A 25716-nucleotide genomic window follows, 5' to 3' on the forward strand; every position below is an offset into this window, starting at 1 on the left:
TTTCATACAAACATAGATAAATATATTTAAATTTTCTTTTTAACCATAAGTGAATTCAAACAGACTGTTATAAAACAGAATACTACACACAGTTGTCTGTATAGCTTATAGAAAACATAAAAACCAGAACACTGAGTGGGTGCTGGTGGTAGAAACTGCAGGGCCAAAACTTGCATAACAATGAACTGGAGACCACTAAGGCTTAATGAACATGGCCCACCCCTATTGCTAATGGTTTTGTCAACCTTTAGACCCTAGAAATTCAGGATTTCCTCCTTCTTCCTCTGCCTGCTTTGGTCCGCGTCCGGCTACTTGACCGGACAGTAAGCTGCTTTTTAAAGTCCACTAAGCAATCTGTGGTTTCTGAAATAGAAACAAAAGACTTGATGGGAGACTCATTTAAGTCGAGATGTGCAGGGGAACTCTGCATCTCTCTGCTGCAACCTGCCTCTTCTACCCCTGGTGAAGTCACCCTAGAGAGAAGGAGAAAAAAATCAGAATTCAATATACACCTACTAATAAGCACTAAGTATGTGTACCAGGGGTATTTACATATTCTATTAGTTCATGTAATCTTTGGAATAATCCAATCAGATAAGTACTATCATTTCCCTTTCACAGATGAGGACACTGGGTAAATCATATACCCAAAGCCACACAGTTGGGCAGTAAAGAAATGAGGATTCAGACCCAAATTCCCAAGCTGCTTGAATTTTAAGTCAGAAGACAAGGGTTGGGTGGGGATAGAGAGGCAAAGAGGAGTAAGACAGCTTTTCCTCTGCTTGTTCTGACACCATGAATGAACTGGAGGTAGTTATCCAATTCTCAGCCCAGATATATGGCAGGCACAGAGTTATACAGAGAGCAGTCACACAGTTCCACAGTTTTCTACTTCAACAGTTTGAATATCACACTATACACAGAACATAGGACCAGGGCTGTACTTTTCTAGAACTGCTGTCAGCCACACTTCAATGCACACCCCAATTCACCTGAAGGTTCCTGTTTCTGAAAACTTGGTCTTTATCTCTGCATCTGTGATAGGACAGAAAAAGTAATAATGTTGTTAGTGGTGTTGTAATCATAACACTTTTCACTGATCGTGTGCTTCCTATGTTCTGGGCACTGCTCTTCATCAGGCTTATCCAGGTAGCTCAGATCCCCAATCCCCAGACCAATGGAATGTGAGCATTAGCATCCTGCAAATGCTTACCTGCAAAAGTACAGAGGTAAACACTTTTGAATGAATAACCACTGAATAAATCTACTTCAAATCTGGACTTGAGGAACAAGGAGTTGCCAAGGGAAATCTGCTTCAAATCTGGACTTGAGGAACAAGGAGTTGCCAAGGGAAATCTGCTACCTGAAGAGATTCACAGCCTGCTGACCTAAAGGCAGCAGGCTATGGGGCTCAGAGAGGCTGCCTTTTTATAGTCATCAGAAGGCACAACAGATTTGCTTGTTGGGAATGAACTATTAGAACTAGATGGGAAGCAAATCTCACCAGACCTAAGCAAAAGTTCCTCTTCCACCTACATCTAGTAAATTTTAACAATAGCAACTATTAACAACAACAACAGTAATAATGGCAGCTAACATTTATCAAGAACCTACTTACGTCAGGGAATATGTGTGGAGCTTTACTAGATATAATCCTTTCAATCTATGAAGTTGGTATTACTAACTCTATGCAATGCTCTTAAACAATCCACTCTACTCCTGCTTAAATATTAGGCACAGAGACAGAATTACTTCCTACAGTCCCTCAGGAACAGAGGTTGAGACACTATGCTAAAGGTAACATGAATGATGCACAAAACATTAGGAGATGACAGTAATGACTAGTTTTCAATGCCTATTCCTTTAGGAGGTACTTAGGGCTTGTACCACATTCCGCTCTGATTTGGAAATGTTTTTTCCCCAGTTCAAAAGGCAAGTAGAAAGTTCAAGCTTTATAGAGGCTGAAACAAAACACATGATAAATAAGACAGAGTATTTCATCTTCTTTAGGGAGAGATGACCTAGACCAAGTCTCAAAGGCTGGCTGACTGGGTCAAATGTGCAACCACATAACTCTAGCAAAAAGTCAGGGGAGTTGATAGTGGCTATTTTTACTAGAAGGCCTCAGACAGAAGCTCAGAAAACTGGTCCTGGGATCCTCACCTGTAGTCTTGTACTCAGACTGTTCCAAGAGACTAAGGAGTCGGCCTTCACTGAAGCCTTTTTCCTGTGACAGAGAAAAATAGATGAAAGGGTTACACAGAGAGTCTAAAATACAACTTCCTTAGCCCAGATCACACCTATCTCCAGGAGAGAAGAGGTGTAGGGGTACAGCTGTAGGAAAGTCTTTTGCTTTCTAATAAACGAGGGTACACAGTAAAAAAGCAAATATGATTAAAAGAATACGTCTTTATGCCAAGAATATATCTAAGAATGGATACCAGAGTCAAGGCAAATCATTCCACCAAGATCATATTAGAGAACAGTAACCTTTGACCTATGATAGATTTGGAGAGATTTAAAATAGAAAATAACAGTTTCAAATTAGCTTCTAGAGGCAGCGATGACAGAGAAAAAACTAGCTCTATGGTATAAGCACATACCCGTAAGCCCTAACTCCAAATTACCACCTAAACATCACCCCATTCATATAAGGAAAAGATAATTTCCCCTGATTCTTCATACTTTTCTTCATATATTTTTTTCATCATGACAGATAATGGCTTCTCCATCTTAGTGTTCAGTGACTGCTATGTCAGTAAGCCTTGGACATGGAGCTGCTGCTTTATCTTTGATCTCTAAGCCAAGACTTGCTCTTCCTGATCTCTAATCACAAAGCCCAGAAAGCACAACTTCCCAGTGACCAGGACCACATCCTACAGTTTCCTAATAAGGCTAGGCACATGAGGTGTTCAACAGAGTTGACTGTATGTTCCTGGCAGTGGGTATACAACTGGATATACTTTCTGGAAAGTAATCTGGCAGTATGTTTCAAGAGATTTTAATGTTTATACCCATTGCCCTAAGAGCTCCACTTCAGGAAATCTATTCTAAGGAAATAATCAGTGGTACAAAGACTGATTTAATGTTTTAAACACAGCGTTATAATACAGAAAAACTGGAAAACAATCTGAATGTCCAATAATATGAGAACGGTTAATTGACTGTGTGATACAAACATTAAGAGTAATTTAAAAAACAGTTTAAAAATAAACCCAGGAAGGTGTTTATGTTACAATTGTAAGTGTATATATACATATGCACATACAAGTATACGTATGTACACATATATGTATATGTACATATATAATATGGTGTCAATTACATTAACATGCATTAAAAAAGACTAGAAAAAAATAGGCCAAAATACTAGAAGATGTCATCTTTGAGTAACTAACTTATGGATGATAATTTCGCTATTCTTCATACTTTTTTTTGAACTTCCCATATTTTCTACAATGAGTATATATTACTTTTTAATTAAAAGAAAAAATAATTTTAAAAAGCACAAATCCTATTTCAAGATAAACAGAAGAAGAAGGAAGGAGGGAGGAAAAAAGCCCAGAACAGAACTGTGGAGGGTTAGGTAACCTTTCCTAAAACACTCCACACATACCTTTGGGTTCCTCAGCCGTTGTGGACGCTTCCCCTCCACAGCTGAGCATACTCTATCACCCTCTTCAGGCCCATCTCCTTGGTCACCTCTTGCAAGCTGGAGACAGGACTCTACATGACACTGATACTCTCTGAATGGGACTAGGGATTTACAGAGATAACACTTCTCATTCCTAGCCAATCAGAAGAAAGAGAGAAAAGGCAGTTTTAAGATTTGCTTTTGCCTCTGTGCTCCTAGATACGTCTCAAATTGTGTTTTTATGTCTTAAAGTTATTCCGTGAAGAAGACATGTCAACCAAAGCAGATTCGCTCAGCAGGATTGCCAATAAAACTAACCCAATGCCAATCAAAAGGACTGAGTGATTAGTGGTTTTCCCTGGCTGTTTCTCTTACCCTGCTGTTGTGGCAGTGGGATGATAATGAAATCAGCTCTTCTAACTATCTCAAACAATGCTAATTGCTCTCCAGACTTCAGTCAAACTCTTCTCAAATTAAGTGTAATCGTTTCCTTCAAAGGGAAGTTAAAATTTAGACAGAAAAGGGAACACCAAGAGCGTTAGATCAAAATGACATTTTTACCACGGTAGATGAACTTGTCTGATTAGTATATCAAGTCCGTCTATATGCTGACTTCCTTAATTCTACAACCTGCAACATCCACTAGGAAGTTACTAAAACCATGTGGTTCTGCCAGAGGCTTTTGCACAACTTCATATATACAGTTATTTTTATCTTTTTATAATCGTAGAGTTTGTGGAAAGAGAGGAAATTGTGTCCCTGAGGTAAGGTTTATTAGGCATCAGTAAAAATGGAATCACTGGAGACAAAGGAAGAAAATGAACATTTATGAAGTATTTTCTCTGTGGTGAGAACTGGTACAAGGCCCTTTAAACACAATTTCTCAATTAATTGGTGGGCCCTATTAGGAAGGTACTATTCTCCTCGAAGTCCTATAGCTAATAACTGTCAGAAGCCAGGTCTGCCTGACTCATAAAATCATCTTAGTTTTAAGAAACTAAAGAAAACTTTCCAAAGCTTCTACTTCTGGCCGTTGCTATTCGGTTACTACAGAAAGATTTAGATTGCCTTTAAGGAAAAATTTCTCTGGGAGGGTCTTTAAAATAGGAGAAATAAGTCTCTCAAGTAATTAATCATTAGAGAGAATACAAGTAAAACTCTGACTTATGAGAAAAGCTACACTAGTGTACCTTTCAAGGTTTATTATTTAATGTAAAAAGCATTTATTAACCCCCTACTACATGAGAGACAGCAGCACTGTAAAAGAAGCATAAGTTTTTGAGTCAGGTAGACTTTGCCAGTTCTGGCCACATGATCTTAACCAGTTACGTATAATTTCTCTTCAGTTTCTATATCTATTTCTAAAAAAGAAAGAATACTACCTTATCAGCTATTGTGATAGTTACAAAGTAAATAAACCACCCAGCACAGCGGCTGGCACATAATATTAAGAGCTCAACAAACACGTATTATTGTTATTGCTGTCTCACACACATTTTATTAGATGCCGGGGATATAAACATGAATGAAGACAAGTATCTGCCTTCAAGTAACTCACAGACTAGCCACGGAGACAGAAATGTCAAAAACGAAAGGAAAAAAATTACTGCAATAGTGTGATGAATACAGTCCTAGAAAAATGACTGCATGACAGAAGGATTCCAAAAGAAGCAAGTGGAGCTCTGCTCAACTCAATTAGGGAAGGCAGCCATGAAATTTAGGATCTAAGATAAGATCTGTGTTTCAAAGATAAATGTTTCTAATGACTAACTGCTCTAATGTATTGTTGGTGATGTCTTTACTTTCAGGAGGCAGCATTTATACCTGACCCACCCCTTGCCCCTGCCTCCCTTTGTAATGAATGTGCTTTCTTAGTCAAGCTGCAACCCACAACCCAAGGAAGTCCTCAATATTGCCCAACTTCTTGCAACTCAACTTCTGTACCATTACATTGCAAAATAGCACACTGCTTCCCCAAAGCACCAAACACCAATATGCAAATTCAAAGAAAACAGAAAGCTAAGAGCAATGTGGAAGTGGAGTGGGTGGCAGGGTCTTTTCAGAGTAACAAAAAGGGATACAGAGGCCACCCACTTATGCTGACATAAACTGGGAATATGAAAAAGAAATACAGGCATTAAAGCAACAAAGTGATTGCCAGGTCGAAGAAACCCAGGGTAAGAGAGAAATTGGTCTCTTATTCGGTCTAAGTGATGGTATGTGTTAATAAGCAAGAGCTCCGTAAACACAGTATACGTACTTGTCAATGTCTAGGGAAATCTGAGCAGCTGTCCCACTGTCACTCTTGCTCTTTCTCTTAGTCTCTTTTTGTCTCCGAGTCAACACTTTCAACAACAACAAAAAGAAACAAAACAAAAAAGAAAAACTGTTAGTTGGCAGTAGACTCTAAATATAAAAGACAAAATGTACCTGAAGAAGAAAAGTTTAAAATCCTATTCCACTGGGAGAGGTGACTGACTGGGAAACCTCTGCCTTTCTAGTACAGAGAATATTACTTGCATAATATGGACTGAAACTGCCAGCAGCAAGATATTCCCATATTTGCTAATGAGATCTATTTTTCCTCTACTTGCCATTAGATCTAAAGATCTAGTCCACACCAAGAAAGGTTTTTGTGTACTATCCTAACTTGCAGCACTAGGGGGAAGGATTTATACTTTACCATTGAAAACTCTGTCTTTGTGACACATATACTCCAATAAGATGCTTTATGATATATAGCAATGACAGCTAAATCTGAGTGCCTACATTAGCTCCAATCTTTACAAAACTGAAAAGTGTTCCATTTACAAGTGAGAAAATGAGAGCTCAGAACAGTTAACACAACCAGTCTTTTCCACTACAATAGGACCACCTCCTAATTCTAGTGGGTATAGACAACTTTAGTCCAAGTGGCATACAAATACTTTTCTCATAGCAAAAGGTGTCTGTTTATCAAATCATACTCTCTTAAAGGGTCTTGGAAGTTAATTAACCAACTGTTTTCCAGTCTTCATTCCTTGGAGTTAACAAGAAGAACTGTGACCATCTCACTTCAAATATTGCCTTTGTCCCTCCTGACACTTGACATCCCCATGACAGAGAATTTAGAAAGCTTATCAGTTCACAAAATAATTTAGGTTGTGAAGCATTTACCTAGACCAGGGGTTAGCAAAATTTTTCTGTACAGGACCAGGCAGTAAATATTTTAGGCTTGGAAGGCGATATGTCACATCGCCTTAACTGTCATAACTACTCAACTCTGCATTATAGCAGGAAGGCAGCCATAGGCAACATTATAAATAACTGGGTGTGGTATGTTCCAATAAAACTTTATAAAATCAGATGTCTAACTACATTTGACTCCTGGCTGGCCATAGTTTACCTATCCTTCTAGTCCAACCTCCCACTCATATAAATGCCTCTATAAGCAACCCTGACAAGTGATTAAACAGTCTCAACTATATCCATTCACTGAGGAGAATTCACTTCCTCCTAGGTAAGCCCATTCTACCGCTACACAACAATTCTGGCTTAATCTGCATTTACTGGAGGCTGTATGAATAAGTTTACCCCCTTTTCCACAAGTCAGCTCTTTGAACACTTAACAAGCTACATTACAATCTTGGTTTTACTCAGTTGGCTGACCCACTAAAATGTAACCACCTTCAAAACAGGTACTATATCTAGTCATTAAGCCAATCACTAATAAGACTTGGACTGCAGAACCTTTGAGGGCCTAGGGTAGCTCTAATCCTTTTAATGATCCTCTGGAGATTGGTATTATTATTCTGCCCTATTTTAAACGTATGAAAACAAACTCAAAGGAATTGACTTTGCCAAGCTATCACAACTAGTCAGAAGAACCCAGAACAGTCTAGATCTGTCTGATTCCTATACCCATGTTTTACCTTCCTAGTTAATCTCCTCTACATACAACCCAATTTGTCAGTCTTCTATGTGTGGCACCTCAAAATGGACCCAATATTCCAACAAGCAGTCTGACCAGTAAAGAGAGCACAAGAACCACAAGCTGCTTTGTCTGGACTCATATTCTACTAATTCAGCCAAGGCTGTGTTTACTTTATTGACAATCCTGGTATTCTACTGGCTTCAACTGAGCGTAAAGTCAATTAAGATCTATCCCCTATCCTTCCAAATCATCTTCAAAAATGTTATCAAGACAGGTCTCCTAATTCTTTACTTGGGTAACTAAGTTGTTGGGTATGTTTCCCCTTTAACAGGACTTTATATTTATCCCTATTCTTTTCAGTTGAACATTCCAGTCAGTTGAGATCATGTGAAGTCTTGATTCTGTCATCTGATGTTATTAGCTCTCCCAGCTTTGTGTCATCTGCATATATGACAAGCATGCTTTCTACATGTTCATCCAAGTCACTGGGGAAAAATGACTGTTAAAGATATGGCCAAGGACACAGAAAACTGTGGCATGTTACCAGAGAAGCCTGTCTTCCCCTAGTCCAAATTTCCTTTAAATACTTAATCAAGCAAGTATTTATTGATAATCTTCAATGTGTAAGTTTGGGGAGATATAGGAAATTATGAGGCATGGTTCTTGCTCTTAAGGAGCTTACAATTTACTAAGGGAGACAGCACATACATTCAAATAACTATAATACAAGGTGTAAAGAGATACATATAATAAAACATGATCATACACAGAAGCAACTATTAATAATGTCTTATCTCTAGGGAGGATGACAGGGACACCTGGGGACTGGAAGAGGAGGCAGGCATATTTTTCACTATATAGTTTTCTGTACTACTGAATTAAAAATTAAAAGGGCAGGCTTCCCTGGTGGCACAGTGGTTGAGAGTCCGCCTGCCGATGCAGGGAACACGGGTTTGTGCCCCGGTCCGGGAAGATTCCACATGCCACGGAGCGGCTGGGCCCGTGAGCCATGGCCGCTGAGCCTGCGCGTACGAAGCCTGTGCTCCGCAATGGGAGAGGCCACAACAGTGAGAAGCCCGCGTATCACACAGACACACACAAAAAATTAAAAGGCCTAGTATTTACCTGAAGAAAATAAAACGCTAATTCGAAAAGATATATGTGCCACAAGTTCATTGCAGCATTATTTACAATAGCCAAGATATGGAAGCAACCTAAGTATCCATCAACAGATGAATGGATAAAGAAGAGGTGATATATATATATATATATATATATATATATACACACACACACACACATATACATATATATACACACACACAAACAAACACACACACACAATGGAATATTACTCAGGCATAAAAAAAGAAATCTTGCCATTTGCAACAACATAGATGGACCTAGAGGGTATTATACAAAGTGAAATAAGTCAGACAAAGACAAATACTATGATTTCACTTATATGTGGAATATAAAAAGTGAAACAAATGAACAAACATAACAAAACAGAAAGAGTTGTAAATACGGAGAACAAACAGGTAGTTGCCAGGGAGGTGGGGGGTGGCGGCTGTGGGGGGAGGAGAGAGATAGGTGAGGGAGATTAAGAAGCACAAACTTCCAGTTAAAAAATAAATGAATCATGGGTATGAAAAAAAAAATTCAAAGGGAGAAAAAGAGATCAGGTTACAGCAAGGTCTTAGACACAAGTTAGAGTAGATGATCTATTTCTAAGGCTCCCTCCAACCCAGAGATTTTATAAATAAAAATAAAGTACTGCAGGAGAAAAACATCCTGGACATAGTCGTATAACCACCTTCAAAATCCACCTCCTATTCTATCAGCCAGCCCACATTTCTCCATCTTATGTACAAGGACTTTATGAGAGATTTTATCAAGTGCCTTGCTGAAATCAATTCTTAAAATGTTTGCATCTCTGATTACAGAAACCTCTAAGGTTTTTTTTTTTTTCCCTCTCTCTCTCTTTCTATTTATTACCCATCTTGACTACCAAGGATTTTTCCCAAAAGAAATACTTGGAAACCACTCCACAAACAGGGCTGGAAAAGGAATTAATTGCTTATAGCACTTTATATATACCTCTGCACCTAGCACATTTCTGTTATTTGTTTATATGTCAGTCTCCTTTCTACATCACACAACCTTCTGAATTCAGAGATTCTGGGTTTTGTCTTGATCTCGTCACCATCCCCAGCAGAGTCTAGCATAGATTAGATGCTAATAAATACTTGTCAATTTAAATCACAGCAATGGATTCACAGGAAAAAGGGGCTCTTGTTTTATGAGAACCTTCTCTGTGCCAGGGACTTAAAAAACATAATCTCTAATCCTTACAATGGTCCTGGCAAGGCATATATCGCTAACTCTATTTTATAGATGATGAAATAAACTGACCAAGATCACAAAGCTAAAATAACAAAGAAACATGGCACCAGAAGTGCAATATGAGCTTTACTTTAAAGTAATATATGTTCTTCTATAAGAGCAGGCTGCTCTCCTGGGAAATAAGAGGGTAAAGGGAAAGAGAAAAAGAGGGAAGAGAGAAAGTGATAAGTGCTAAGTGGGCAGGTGGAAAAGAGACTTGGCAGATGGCTGAGACTTATATGCTAATTCTATTATTAAATGTTATGATCAGAGCAGACTGGACTGGCCCCTGCAGCTACATTTTTCCTTTAAAAACTACTGCCCCTACAAAGAAGAAAGGTATAAGTTGCTCTAAAGGAGTCTGCTACTCTGATTTATGAGTGTTGAGAGAGCCATTTTAACTAAGCAGCAGGCAGAGAATTTAGTATGAAACTTAAATCCAAAAACTTAGCTGCTGGTGACAACAGCCAAAGATTTCAAAAGGGAACGATGGTGTCTGAAGACAACTACCAGGAAAGCAACTACCTGGGCAAGGTATGCAAAACAGAAAGGAGGAACATCACTGAGAGCTGAGAGAGCCACCTATAAACCTACGACCATTAACTCAGGCCTTTATATACCACTAGATGGAAAACGCCCTAAGGAACTGCACTTAGGACTTGGCTTGGCACTGTTAAGATGCAAAGAAGCAGTAGCACACAGTGGAATAATGTGCACCAACTTTAGAGTTGGACAAAATGGTCTCCAGGCTAGGACTCGACTGTGTTCCCTTAGGCAAGTTAATTAAGCTCTCTGAGTATCAGGTGACTTACCCACAAAATGACATGATAATAGCATTATCTTCATGGGTTTTGGTAAGGATCACATCAAATAATCCAAATAAGTTGTAAGAGTGTTCAGCCCACAGAAAGCACTCAGATTATCATTAGTTGTTTATTATTATATAATTCTCATTATTAGTCTTCCAAATTTATTTCTTAGTCTTAGCCAAAGATTTAAGCCCATCTTTAGAACACACCTACCAGCCTGTCTATAATTTGCGTTAGGTCTTAGTCTTAAGTGGTTCCCATACTAATTTGTACAAACAAAATGAACAATAACCAAAGCATTACAGAACAATTACCAATACTATGTAAACATCAGCACACACTTATTTCCAAAACCCTAAGCAGACAAGCAATCAAAAATAAAAACATATGGCCTTGAACTGTAAACAGTGAAGGCAATGGCTCCCTGAGTTAAGTGAAAATTATGTATACAAAGAAGAGAGATTTGGCAGCATGACAGTGGTTACTCTCAGTTTGTCTCCCTCAACCTCAAAACCACATCAGCAGAAAATAATGGGAGGCCACAGAGTTGTTTACGTTCCTGCTAAGACCGCCAATCCTCCAGCTTAGCACTTTCTCAGTGGGATGTTAGGGGAAAAAGGGAAGGCCTGCTCCACCTGCATGTTGTCTGCCTCAATGCTGCCAGCCTTCCCTACGAGAGTAGTCCCAACAAAAAGGCTATCAACAGAACTAACCATTATCTACCATTCTGACACATGTGGCTATTTAAATTTAAAACTTAATTAGAATTAAATGTAATTTATTTATTTTTCTTTTTTTAATAAATTTATTTTATTCTTGGCTGCATTGGGTCTTCATTGCTGCACGTGGGCTTTCTCTACTTGTGGTGAGCGGGGGCTACTCTTCATTGCGGTGCACGGGCTTCTAGCTGAGGTGGCTTCTCTTGTTGCGGAGCACAGGCTCTAGGTGCACAGGCTTCAGTAGTTGTGGCTTACAGGTTCTACAGTGCAGGCTCAGTAGTTGTGGCGCACAGGCTTAGCTGCTCCGTGGCATGTGGGATCTTCCCGGACCAGGGCTCGAACCCGTGTCCCCTGCATTGGCAGGTGGATTCTTAACCACTGCACCACCAGGGAAGCCCCCTAAATGTAATTTAAAATTCAGCTCTTCATCACATGAATTATACATTTCAAGCGTTCAATAGCCACATGTGACTAGTGGCTACCATGTTTGAGTCTACTAATAAAGAACATTTCTGTCACTGCAGACAGTTCCACTGACTAGCACTGCGGAGATAAACAGGACTAATTCTATCTTGCCTTAAATCTGTTTACCTTGGACACCCCCAAGAAATTCAAGCTCCCCATAGCTTCTCTCACCACCTAGATTCTCATCCCACGACTCTAATCTGTCATCTGGGGGCACTTTTCTAGTATGGCTCACTCTCCCATTCCTGCTCTCAAAATGACTCTGCCCTCTGGAATTAGGGTCAGTGATCAAAAAAATCCTCAATATTCTTAACCCTCTCTGTGGAAGTTCTTTCATCTTCTTGCTCGAACTGAAAGATGGCTGTCCTCTGAGCATACTGCTTCTCCTTGTACCTTCTCAGGTACTGGCTATTTCTTCTTCCTTACAACACAATACCACTGACCTGGAGGTGGGGTAAATATCCTCTTACTCTTCGTTGTTGCTTCCAGACTACTGGACAACCTGGTTTGAAGCACAAACCATTCTGCTACGCCTGCTGCTCCACCTTGAAGAAGTCATCTACTATCCTCCTGGTCACCCAGCCCACCCCTTTTCCTGGCTATTTGTTGAAACTTTTAACATATCACTTGCTGTCTTTCTTTTTGCCAGTCTTGCCATCATTCTTGGTGATTTTAATATGTACATATTAGACTGAAGAATATGAAAGTTGCAGTTTCTGTAGTTCAACCTAAGCTATGATTCATTCAGTATCTGTCCTCTCACTTCCTCTACCTTTTTGCTATCAGCTCCCATGGATCATACCATCTCAGCCTTTCTCAAGTGGGATTTCTGAGAGAGAAGTAAGCCTAATGTCCTCAGGTATCCATTGTATGTAATGCATTAACCTCTGTCCTCCGCATCTAGAATAGTACCAACCAGTTATGTACCATCCTCGGGAGAAGTAAGGAAAACATTCGATTCATTTTCAGTGTTCTGTGGTTCCAGTGAGGAACCCTGACTGAGCCTGTCAGTAATAATCATGCCACTTCCAACATCACCACCACCTGTCTTTTCCAGCTCACTCCTTCTAATACCCTAACTCCAATAATCCTTCAGTCCCACTAGGATGTCTAATTCCAGGCTATCACCTTTTCACTGTCCATCATCCTGTCACGTCCTCACTTTCCTTCTTACCTAACTTAGATCTCATGGTTATTCTACCAACCATTCCCCTGAATATTTTCTCAACTTATTTCTAATTTCTATTGTACTCCCTAGCAAAACCCAATTTTGGTTAAATCCAATTCTCCACCTATTATGTGCCCCACCTAAGCAGCACAATAGTGCTGATGGTGCTCACAATATATTTAAGACCAAAAACCTCAAGCGGCCCCTCAATACAGCCTAGCAATCCTAATATGTCTCCATAGTCAGTTTATTGTTCTACTCTCCCAGAGATTGTTTCACATCTTCTCTGCTATCTTCAAACTTTCAATATCCAGCCTGACTCTGCTGTCACTATTCTTTTTTGTTTCAATATAATACCTTTATTGAGATAAAGTTACATATTATATAATTCATTGAATTACAGTTCATGGCTCTTAGTTTATTCTTAGTATATTCACAGAGTTGTGCAACTATCACCACTACCAATTTTATAACATTTTCATTAACTAAAAAAGAAACAGGTTCCCATTAGCAGTCATTCTCCTTTTCCCCCCAGGATCCCAGCCCTAGGCAACCACTAATCTGCTTTCTGTCTCTATGTGTTTGCCTATTCTGGGCGTGTCTTATAAATGGAATCATACAATATGTGGGCTTTTGTGACTGACTTCTTTCACTTAACATATGTTTTCATCTATATCGTAGCATGTGACAGTACTTCATTCCTTTTTTTCTCATAGCAGCTGCACCATTTTACATTCCCACCAACAGTGTACCCGGGTTCCAATTTCTCCACATTTTTACCAACATTTGTTATTTTCATTTTTTTAATAGCCATTCTAGTGGGGATGAAGTGGTATCTCATAGTTTTGACTCACATTTCCTTAATGATTAACTATGTTGATCATCTTTTCATGTGCTTGCTGGCAATTTGTATATATTCTTAGAGAAAACGTCTATGCAAGTGTTTTGTTTTAACTGAGTCCTTTTTGTTGTTGAGTGGTAAGAATTTTGTATATGTTCTGAAATCTAGACTTTTATCAGATATATGATTTATAAATATTTTCTCCCATTCTGTAGGTTTTCTTTTCACTTTCTTGATAGTGTTCTTTGATGCACAACCGTTTAAATTTTGATGGAGTCCAATTTATCTATTTTTTTCTTTCATTGCTTGTGCTTTTGGTGTCATATCTAAGAATCCACTGCCAAATCTAAAGTCATGAATATTTACCCCTAGGGACTTCCCTGGCGGTCCAGCAGTTAATACTCTCTGCTTCCAATGCAGGGGATGCGGGTTCGATCCCAGGTCAGGAAACTAACATCCCACAAGCCGCACGGTGTGGCCAAATAAATAAATAAATAAAATTCACAAAGGAATTGTTAAAAAAAAAAAAAATTTACCCCAAGGCAGTTTTATAGTTTTAGTACTTACATTTACGTCTTCAATATATTTTTTGTATATGGTGTGAGGCAGGTGTTCAATTTGAAATACTCTTGAAATAAAAAGACCCTATATGCCTCATTCAGTAAACAAATTCTTATTCTCTCAGGTACTAGACTTAATAACCTTATTCTACTAGTGATAGCTTCTAACTAAAAAATCCTAATGACTATGTTGATACTTCCTAAGTATAAGCAACCCTAAAAAAGGCACGTATCACTAGGTCCAACAAACAGATGAAAAAATAAAGGCTCAGAGGCTTCAATCCTGTAAATACCTGGGGTAAGATATGATTCCAAGTCTGTTAGACTCCAAAGCCAGTACCACAATACCAAACTGCCCTCTTTGTTACAGAGAAGCCACACAAGCGCCCTGTCCCTACTCAAGTTGTAGCAATTTCTTTTCAAGTTTAGAGATAACCTTGCTTTCTCAAGAAGGTACACTTGAATGTTGAGCTCTTGACCTTAGTCTTTACTGCTGCTATAGCTGACCCCTGCATTTGAAGTGTTAGCCTGGTTTCCTCAACACTTTTCCATAGAAGGCAAAATTACTCATATAAAAATATGCTTGGGGCTTCCCTGGTGGCGCAGTGGTTAAGAATCTGCCTGCCAATGCAGGGGACACAGGTTCGAGCCCTAGTCCGGGAAGATCCCACATGCCGCAGAGCAACTAAGCCTGTGCACCACAACTACTGAGCCTGCCTGCTGCAACCACTGAAGGCCGCATGCCTAGAGCCCATGCTCCACAAGAGAAGCCACAGCAATAAGAAGCCCACGCACTGCAATGAAGAGCAGCCCCTGCTCGCCTCAACTAGAGAAAGCCCACGTTCAGCAATGAAGACCCAACATAGCCAAAAATAAATAAATTAAAAAAAAAAAAAAAAGCTTGGCAGTGCCCCCACCACCCTGAGACTTCAAGGAAAGAATTAATACTGAGAAAAATCCTTAAACCATAAACTCCTACTTAGGATATAGAAATAAAGGGTCTACAACCATTATATTTTTATGAACAAAATTCCTCAATCTATGAGGTACTGAATAATTTAGAGACCTTAGAAAAACAGTCACTTGTCTAGCTCCTACTAATACTTGTGCATAATATTTATAGCACAATCTTTTTCTTTAACAGCTGGCATTTTTATTTAAGCAGTTTGACAATATATATATAGAATTTTTAAATAATTCATATTTTCTGACCTATGAATTAAAATTTGGAATTCTATTCTGAGGGAATCATCTGCATTTAGACAAGATCATAAGACAAAGATATTTTATCAAAGCATTATTTATAATAATGAAAATTTTAAACAACCCAGTATTCAAATACAGAATGAAATACTATGCAGAAATTCAAAATAAAAACTGAAAGGAAATACACCAAAATGTTAACTGTAATTGGGGTAGGGGAATTAGGCGGGTGGTTATTTTTGGATGATTATCTTTCTATGTTGCAATTTTTTTCAATGAGCATAGACTAGTCTTACAATTTAAAAATTTATTTTAATATTGAGAGACACCCCTAATGAAATAACAGATCTGGGCAACGATCATCAATGACTATTAGCTGAAAGCTGGGCTTTCTGATGGATGGATTAGGCTGATCCCACTAGTCAATCTTAACACCATAAAAGAAAGACAACCAGACAGTATGTTTCTCACAATCTGATGCAGTATGAAATATATAATACCACCTATGAGCTACTCTTTTGTCAAAAAAAAAATCTAAACTGAATCTGATCAAGCCTCAAATCAAAATTGAAGTTTCCAGGGGCTTCCCTGGTGGTGGCGCAGTGGTTGAGAGTCCACCTGCCGATGCAGGGGACACGGGTTCGTGCCCCGGTCCGGGAAGATCCCACATGCCCCAGAGCGGCTGGGCCCGTGAGCCATGGCCGCTGAGCCTGTGCGTCCGGAGCCTGTGATCTGCAACGGGAGAGGCCACAACAGTGAGAGACCCGCGTACCGCAAAAAAAAAAAAAAAAAAAAAAATAGAAGTTTCCAGAAATTATAGTTTAGAACAGGAGACCATGGGCAGCGGAGTCGAGATGGTGGAGTAAGAGGACGCAGAGTTCACGTTTCCTCACAACTAGGGCACCTACCAGGTGCTGGTGGGGGACCCTGGACACCTAAGAGGATGGGAGGAACCCCTGTGTGACCAGGTAGGATGTGGTAGGGAGAGGGGGTAGAAGTGGAGGTCAGACAGGGCTGGTGTTCCTGAGGGGCAGCTGGAGGAGGGGAGGGGTCCCCGTGTCCGGAGGAGCCCACCCATGTGAGGGGAACAGCAGGGACAGGGAGAGACCTTCGGGGTATCAGAGAAGAACTCAGCCAGCGTTTCCCCTCCCCGCTCAGGCCCCAGCGAGCCTGCTGGGATCCTGGGCCTGAACCTCTGCCCTCTGGGGCCCCCTCCGGCCATGCTGAGCCTAAGCCCCGTCCCCGCCACCCCCCAGGGCCTTTTCCAGTTGTGCAGGTCCTGAGCCTAGGCCCCGCATCCCCCACCAAGGCCTTTTCTGGCTGCACAGGTCCTAAGCCTAAGCCCCCTCCCCCGCGACCCCCAATGCCAAGGCCTTTTCTGGCTTTTTTTTTTTGCTGTTGTGGTTCTGTTATGCCTTGTTATTGTTGTTTCATTTATATATATTTTTCTAATATATTTTTTATTCTTTGTTATTGTTCTACTCCTTTTTGTTTGTTGCCTTTTTTTTTTTTTTTTTCCCCATGTGGCTTGCAGGATCCTGGTTCCCAGGCCAGGGGTCAGGCCTGAGCTTCTGTGGTGGGAGCACCAAGTCCAACTGCTGGACTAACAGAGAACCTCAGAACCCAGGGAATACTAATCAGTGTAAGGTCTCCTGGAGCTCCTCATTTCAGTACCAAGACCCGGCTCTACCCAACTGCCTGCAAACTCCAGTGCTGGACGCCTCAGGCCAAACAACCAGCAAGACAGGAACACAGCCACACCCATCAAAAATAAAAAAGAAAGAGACAACAAAAAAATATGTTACAGATGAAGGAATAAGGTAAAAACCTACGAGGCCAAATAAATGAAGAGGAAATACTCAACCTACCTGAAAAAGAATTAAGAGTCATGATAGTAAAGATGATCCAAAATCTCAGAAATAAAATGGAGGCATGGATCAAGAAAACACAAGAAATGTTTAACAAGAACCTAGAAGAAATAAAGAACAAACAGTGATGGGGACTTCCCTGGTGGCGCAGTGGTTGGGACTTCGCCTGCCAACGCAGGGGACATGGGTTTGAGCCCTGGTCCGGGAAGATCCCACATGCCACAGAGCAACTAAGCTCATGCACCACAACTACTGAGCGTGAGCTCTGGAGCCCATAAACGACCACTACTGAGCCCAAGTGCCACAACTACTGAAGCCCGCATGCCTAGAGCTCGTGCTCTGCAACAAGAGAAGCCACCACAATAAGAAGCCTGCGCACCACAATGAAGAATAGCCCTCACTCGCCACAACTAGAGAAAGCCCGTGCGCAGCAACGAAGACCCAACACAACGAAAAATAAATAAATAAATAAATAAATTTAAAAAGAACAAACAGTGATAAATAACACAATAACTGAAATGGAAAATACACTAGGAGGAATCGATAGCAGAATAACTGAAACAGAAGAACAAATAAGTGAGCTGAAGATAGAATGGTGTAAATAACTGCCGAGGAGCAGAATAAAGAAAAAACAATGGAAAGAAATGAGGACAGTCTCAGAGACCTCTGGGACAACATTAAACACACCAACATTTGAACTAAAGGGTCCCAGAAGCCAAAGAGAAAGAGAAAGGGTCTGAGAAAATATTTGAAGAGATTATAGTTGAAAACTTCCCTATCATGGGAAAAGAAATAGTCACTCAAGTCCAGGAAGTGCAGAGAGCCCCAAACAGGATAAACCCAAGGAGAAAAACACCAAGACACATATTAATCAAACTAACAACAATTAGGTTCAAAGAAAAAATATTAAAAGCAGCAAGGAAAAAGCAACAAATAACATACAAGGAAATCACCATAAGGTTATCAGCTGATTTTTCATCAGAAACTCTGAGGGCCACAAGGGAGTGGCAGGATATATTTAAAGTGATGAAAGGAAAAAACCTACAACCAAATACCAACATTACTCTACCCAGCAAGGATCTCATTCAGATTTGATGGAGAAATAAAAAGCTTTACAGACAAGCAAAAGCTAAGAGAATTCAGCACCACCAAATCAGCTTTACAACAAATGCTAAAGGAACTTCTATAGGTGGGAAACACAAGAGAAGAAAAAGACTCACGAAAACAAACCCCAAACAATTAAGAAAATGGTAACAGAAACATACATCTAGATAATTATCTTCAGTGTAAATGGATTAAATGCTCCAACCAAGACACAGGCTCGCTGAATGGACACAAAAACAAAACCCATATGTATGCTGTCTACAAGAGACCCACTTCAGACATAGGGACACATACAGACTGCAAGTGAAGGGATGGAAAAAGATATTCCATGCAAATGGACATCAAAAGAAAGCTGGAGTAGCAATACTCAACCCAGATAAAATAGACTTTAAAATAAAGACTGTTACAAGAAATAAGGAAGGACACTACATAATGATCAAGGGATCAATCAGAAGAAGATGTAACAATTATAAAGATTTATGCACCCAACATAGGAGCACCTCAATACATAAGGCAAATACTAACAGCCATAAAAGGGGAAATCAATAGTAACACAATAATAGTGGGGGACTTTAACACCCCACTTACACCAATGGATAGATCACCCAGACAGAAAATAAATAAGGAAACACAAGCTTTAAATGACACAACAGTCCAGATAGATTTAATTGATATTTATAGGACATTCCACCCATATACGACAGAATACACTTTCATCTCAAGTGCACATGGAACATTCTCCAGGACAGATCACATCTTAGGTCACAAATCCAGCCTTGGAAAATTTAAGAAAACTGAAATTGTATCAAGCATCTTTTCCAACCACAAGGCTATGAGATTAGAAATCAATTACAGGAGGGCTTCCCTGGTGGCACAGTGGTTGGGAATCCACCTGCCAATGCAGGGGACACGGGTTCAAGTCCTGGTCCAGAAAAGTCCCACATGCTGAGGAGCAACTAAGCCCGTGTGCCACAACTACTGAGCCTGCACTCTAAGGCCTGCATGCCACAACTACTGAAGCCTGTGTGCCTAGAGCCTGTGCTCCACAACAAGAGAAGCCACTACAATGAGAAGCCTGTGCACCACAAAGAAGAGTGGGCCCTCGCTCAAGGCAACTAAAGAAAGCCTGCGCACAGCAACAAAGACTCAATACAGCCAAATATAAATAAATTAAAATAAATAAGTTTAAAAGAAAACAATACCAAGGGCATTTAAAAGAAAAATCAGGGCTTCTCTGGTGGTGCAGTGGTTAAGAGTCCGCCTGCTGATGCAGGGGACATGGGTTCGTGCCCCGGTCTGGGAGGATCCCACATGCCGCGGAGCGGCTGGGCCCGTGAGCCACGGCCGCTGAGCCTGCACGTCCGGAGCCTGTGCTCCGCAACGGGAGACGACGCAGCAGTGAGAGGCCTGTGTACTGCAAAAAAAAAAAAAAAGAAGAAAAAGAAAAATCAATTACAGGAAAAACGCTATAAAAAACACAAACACATGGAGGCTAAACAATACACTAATAAACAACCAAGGTATCACTGAAGAAATCAAAGAGGAAATCAAAAAACACACAGAAACAAATGACAACAAAAACACGACAACCCTAAACCTATGGGACACAGCAAAAGCAGTTCTAAGAGGGAAGTTTATAGCAATTCAATCTCACCTCAAGAAACAAGAAAAATCTCCAATAAACAATCTAACCTTATAGCTAAAGCAACTAGAGAAAGAAGAACAAAAAACCCCAAAGTTAGTAGAAGGAAAGAAATCATAAAGGTCAGAGCGGAAATAAATAAAATAGAAACAAAGAAAACAATAGCAAAGATCAATAAAATTGGTTCTTTGAGAAGATAAAATTGATAAACATTTAGCCAGACTCATTAAGAAAAAAGGGAGAGGACTCAAATCAATAAAATTAGAAATGAAAAAGGAGACATTACAACTGATACCACAGAAGTACAAAGGATCATAAGAGACTACTACAAGCAACTATATGCCAATAAAAATGGACAACCTGGAAGAAACAGACACATTCTTGGAAAGGTACAACTTTCCAAGACTGAACCAGGAAGAATTAGAAAATATAAACAGACCAATCACAAGTAATGAAATTGAAACTGTAATTAAAAATTTTCCAGCAAACAAAAGTCCAGGACCAGATGGCTTCACAGGCCAATTCTATCAAACATTTAGAGAACAGCTAACACCTATCCTTCTCAAACTCTTCCAAAAAAACTGCAGAGGGAGGAACACTCCCAAACACATTCTACGAGGCCACCATCACCCTGATACCAAAGCCAGACAAAGATATCACAAGAAAATTACAGACCAGTATCACTGATAAACACAGATGCAAAAATCCTGAACAAAATATTAGCAAACAGAATCCAACAGCACATTAAAAGGATCATACACCATGATCAAGTGGGGTTCACCCCAGGAATAAAAGGATTCTTCAATATACACAAATCAATCAATGTGATAAACCATATTAACGAATTGAAGGAGAAAGCCCATATGATCATCCCAATAGATGCAGGAAAAGCTTTTGACAAAATTCAATACCGATTTATGATAAAAACTCTCCAGAAAGTGGGCACAGAGAGAACCTACCTCAACATAATAAAAGCCATATACGACAAACACATAGCAAACATCATTCTCAATGGTGAAAAACTGAAAGCATTTCCTCTAAGATCAGGAACAAGATAAGGATGTCCACTCTCACCACATTATTCAACATAGTATTGGAAGTCCTAGCCAAGGCAATCAGAGAAGAAAAAGAAATAAAAAGAACCCAAATTGAAAAAGAAGTAAAACTGTCACTGTCTGCAGATGACATGATACTATACTTAGAAAATCCTAAAGATGCCACCAGAAAACTACCAAATCACTGAATTTGGTAAAGTTGTAGGATACGAAATTAATGCACAGAAATCTCTTGCATTCCTATACACTAACAATGACGGATCAGAAGGAGAAATTAAGGAAACAATCCCATTTACCAATGCAACAAAAAGAATAAAACACCTAGGAATAAACCCACCTAAGGAGGCAAAAGACCTATACTCAGAAAACTATAAAACACTGATAAAAGAAATCAAAGATGACACAAACACATGGAGAGATATACCATATTCTTGGATTGGAAGAATATTGTGAAAATGACTATACTACCCAAAGCAATCTACAGATTCAAGGCAATCCCTATCAAATTACCAATGGCATTTTTCACAGAATTAGAACAAAAAATTTTACAATTTGTATGGAAACACAAAAGGCCCCGAATAGCCAAAACAATCTTGAGAAAGAAAAACAGAGCTGGAGGAATCAGGCTCCCTGACTTCAGACTATACTACAAAGCTGCAGTAATCAACACAGTATGGTACTAGCACAAAAACAGAAATATAGATCAATGGTACAGGATAGAAAGCCCAGAGATAAACCTACAGACCTATGGTCACCAAATCTATGAGAAAGGAGGCAAGAATATACAGTGGAGGGACTTCCCCAGTGGGGCAGTGGTTAAGAATCCACCTGTGAATGCAGGGGACACGGGTGTGATCCCTGGTCTGGGAAGATCCCACATGCCGTGGAGCAACTAAGCCTGTGAGCTACAACTACTGAGCCTGTGCTCTAGAGCCTGTGAACCACAACTACTGAGGCCATGAGCCACAACTACTGAAGCCCACATGCCTAGAGCCCGTGTTCCACAACAAGAGATGACACCGCAATAAGAAGCCCGCGCACAGCAATGAAGAGTAGAGAAAGCCCACGCGCAGCAACGAAGACCCAATGTACCAAAAATAAATAAATCAATTAAGTTTTAAAAAATATTTTTTAAAAAAGAATATACAGTGGAGGAAAGACAGTCTCTTCGATAAGTGTTATTGGGATAACTGGACAGCTACATGCAAAAGAATGAAATTAGAACACACCCTAACACCATACAGAAAAGTAAACTCAAAATGGACTGAAGATCTAAATGCAAGCCCAGACACTATAAAACTCTTAGAGGAAAACATATGAGAAACACTCTTTGACATAACTCACAAGATCTTTTTTGACCCACCTCCTAATGAAAATAAAAACAAAAATAAACAAATGGGACCTAATCAAACTTAAAAGCTTTTGCACACCAAAGGAAACCATAAACAAGACAAAAAAGACAACCCTCAGAATGGGAGAAAATATTTGCAAATGAAGCAACGGACAAAGGATTAATCTCCAAGTTATACAAACAGCTCATGCAGCTCAATATCATAAAAAAGCAAAGAACCCAGTGAAAAAATGGGCAGAAGACCTAAATAGACATTTCTCCAAAGAAGACATACAGGTGGCCAACAAATACATGAAAAGATGTTCAACATCCCTAATTATTAGAGAAATGCAAATCAAAACTACAATGAGGTATCACTTCACACCGGTCAGAATGGCCATCAACAGAAAATCTACAAACAATAAATACTGGAGAGGGTGTGGAGAAAAGGGAACCCTCTTACGCTGTTGGTGGGAATGTAAATTGATACAGCCACTGTGAAGAGCAGTACGGATGTTCCTTAAAAAACTAAAAATAGAACTACCATATAACCCAGCAATCCCACTCCTGGGCATATACCCTCAGAAAACCATAATTCAAAGAGACACCTGTAGGGGCTTCCCTGGTGGTGCAGTGGCTAAGAATCTGCCTGCCAATGCAGGGGACACAGGTTTGAGTCCTGGTCTGGGAAGATCCCACATGCTGCAGAGCAACTAAGCTCATGTGCCACAACTACTGAGCCTGTGCTCTAGAGCCCGTGCTCTAGAGCCCGCGAGCCACAACTACTGAGCCCGCGTGCCTAGAGCCTGTGCTCCATAACAAGAGAAGTCACCACAATGAGCAGTCCATGCACTGCAACAAAGAGTATCCCCCACTCGCCGCAACTAGAGAAAACCCGCGTGCTGCAACGAAGACCTAAACACAGCCAAATATAAATAAATTAATTAAATTAAAAAAAAAAAAGACACATGTATCCCAATGTTCACTGCAGCACTATTTACAATAGCCAGGATATGGAACAAACCTAAATGTCCATCAACAGATGAACAGATAAAGAAGATGTGGTACATATATACAATGGAATATTACTCAGCCATAAAAGGAATGAAATTGGGTCATTTGTAGAGATATGGATGGACCTAGAGTCTGTCATACAGAGTGAAGTTAAGTCAGAAAGAGAAAAACATATCATATATTAATGCATATATGTGGAATCTAGAAAAATAGCGCAGATGAACCTATTTGCAGGGCAGGAATAGAGATGCAGATGTAGAGAACAGATGTGTGGACACAGGGTTGGAGGGAAGGGGAGGGTGGGATGAACTGGGAGATTAGGTTTGACATAAATACACTACCATGTGTAAAATAGACAGCTAGTGGGAACCTGTGTTATAGCACAGGGAGCTCAGCTCAGTGCTGTATGATGACCTAGATGGGTGGGATTGAGGGGGGTGGGGTGGGAGGGAGGTTCAAAAGGGAGGGGATATATGTATACATATAGCTGATTCACTTCATTGTACAGCAGAAACGAACACAACATTGTAAAGCAATTATACACCAAAAAAAAAAAAAAAAAGAACAGAAGACCATGCTAAAGATAGAATAGGGATACAATCAGCAAAATTCAGGAGGGAAATTCTGAAAGCCAATCTTTTAACAAATAAACTATAAAGAAAACAAAGAGATAAGGATAACAGATTAAAAGAAACTTGAAAGACTTCAACCAAATGTAACACATAAACCTTGTTTGGACCCTGATTTGAACAAACCATTAAGAAAGAAATTATGATATGACTGGGGAAAGAGAGATGCTGACTGGTGTGACAATGGTACTGTGGCTGTATTTTTTAAAAAATAGTCCTTATCTTTTAATATTACGATATTTAATAATATGCCTGAAAACTGCTTCAAAAAATCTAGTGGGAGGTGGATGTGAGGAATGTTATACATAAAAAAAGACTGGTCATATGTTGGTAATTGCTGAAGCTGGAAAACAGGTTCATAGGGATTCATTATACTGTTAAACAATAAAAATAAAAAACAGTCTCAAAACAAACCTGCTGTTCAAAGCTAACTACAGGCAACATCACAGATATTGTGGGTTCAGTTCCAAAAAAGTGCAATGAAGCAAATATCGTGATAAAGTGAGCCACACAAATTTTCTGGTTTCCCAATGCATATGAAGGTTATATCTACACTATACTGTAATCTTTTCTTTTTTTTTTTTTTTTTTTGCGGTACACGGGCCTCTCACTGTTGTGGCCTCTCCCATTGTGGAGCACAGGCTCCGGACACGCAGGCTCAGCGACCATGGCTCACGGGCCTAGCCGCTCCGCGGCATGTGGGATCTTCCCAGACCGGGGCACGAACCCATGTCCCCTGCATCAGCAGGCAGACTCTCAACCACTGCGCCACCAGGGAAGCCCTGTAATCTTTTTTTTTTTTAATTTATATTGGTGTATAGTTGATTTACAGTGTTGTGTTACTTTCAGGTGTACAGCAAAGTGAATCAGTTATACATATATCCACTCTTTTTTAGATTCTTTTCCCATATAGGCCATTACAGAGTACTGAGTAGAGTTCCCTGTGCTATACAGTAGGTACTTAGTATACTATAGTTTTTTAAGCGTGCAACAGCATTACGTCTAAAAAAAAAATGTACATACCTTAATTAAAAATACTTTATTGCTGAAAAATGCTAACCATCATCTGAGTCTTCAGTGAGTTATAGTAGTAACATCAAAGATCACTGATCACAGATCACCATAACAAATACAAGAATGAAAATCTTTGAAATATTGCCAAGAATTACCAAAATGTGAAACAGAGACATGAAGTGAGCAAAGGCTATTGGAAAAATGGTGCTGACAGACTTGCTCGACAAAGGATTACCACACATATTTAATTTGCAGAAAAAAACAATAAAACATAGTGCAACGAAACAAGGTATGCGTGTAAATAAAACCAAAAAAGTAAGGAAAAGATACACATCAAACTGTTAACAGTGGCTTGAACTGGAC

At 39.7% G+C, this 25716-nt stretch overlaps 1 protein-coding gene across 4 annotated transcripts in view; it reads right to left on the reverse strand.

Annotated features, from left to right (window-relative positions):
• Nucleotides 1–25716, reverse strand: part of LOC111169844 (BRCA1-A complex subunit RAP80) — a 137318-nt gene continuing 111602 nt past the window's right edge. For 2 of the 4 annotated variants that reach the window (XM_089909722.1, XM_089909721.1), the window contains exons 11-15: nucleotides 5895–5979; nucleotides 3617–3788; nucleotides 2164–2227; nucleotides 993–1035; nucleotides 1–473 (exon numbers count right to left, since the gene is read on the reverse strand). In XM_089909722.1, the coding sequence (XP_089765848.1) occupies nucleotides 263–473; nucleotides 993–1035; nucleotides 2164–2227; nucleotides 3617–3788; nucleotides 5895–5979 (575 nt within the window). In that variant the 3' untranslated portion in view covers nucleotides 1–262. Of the gene's footprint in view, nucleotides 474–992; nucleotides 1036–2163; nucleotides 2228–3616; nucleotides 3789–5894; nucleotides 5980–9139; nucleotides 20084–25716 lie in introns of those variants that run through there. The other 2 variants (XM_089909724.1, XM_089909723.1) reach the window with 2 other exon arrangements.

The sequence above is a fragment of the Delphinapterus leucas genome, chromosome 3 (genome assembly GCF_059928025.1).
Source record: "Delphinapterus leucas isolate spDelLeu-1000000601 "Yukka" chromosome 3, BTC_Dleu_Yukka2, whole genome shotgun sequence".
Classification (NCBI taxonomy): domain Eukaryota; kingdom Metazoa; phylum Chordata; class Mammalia; order Artiodactyla; family Monodontidae; genus Delphinapterus; species Delphinapterus leucas.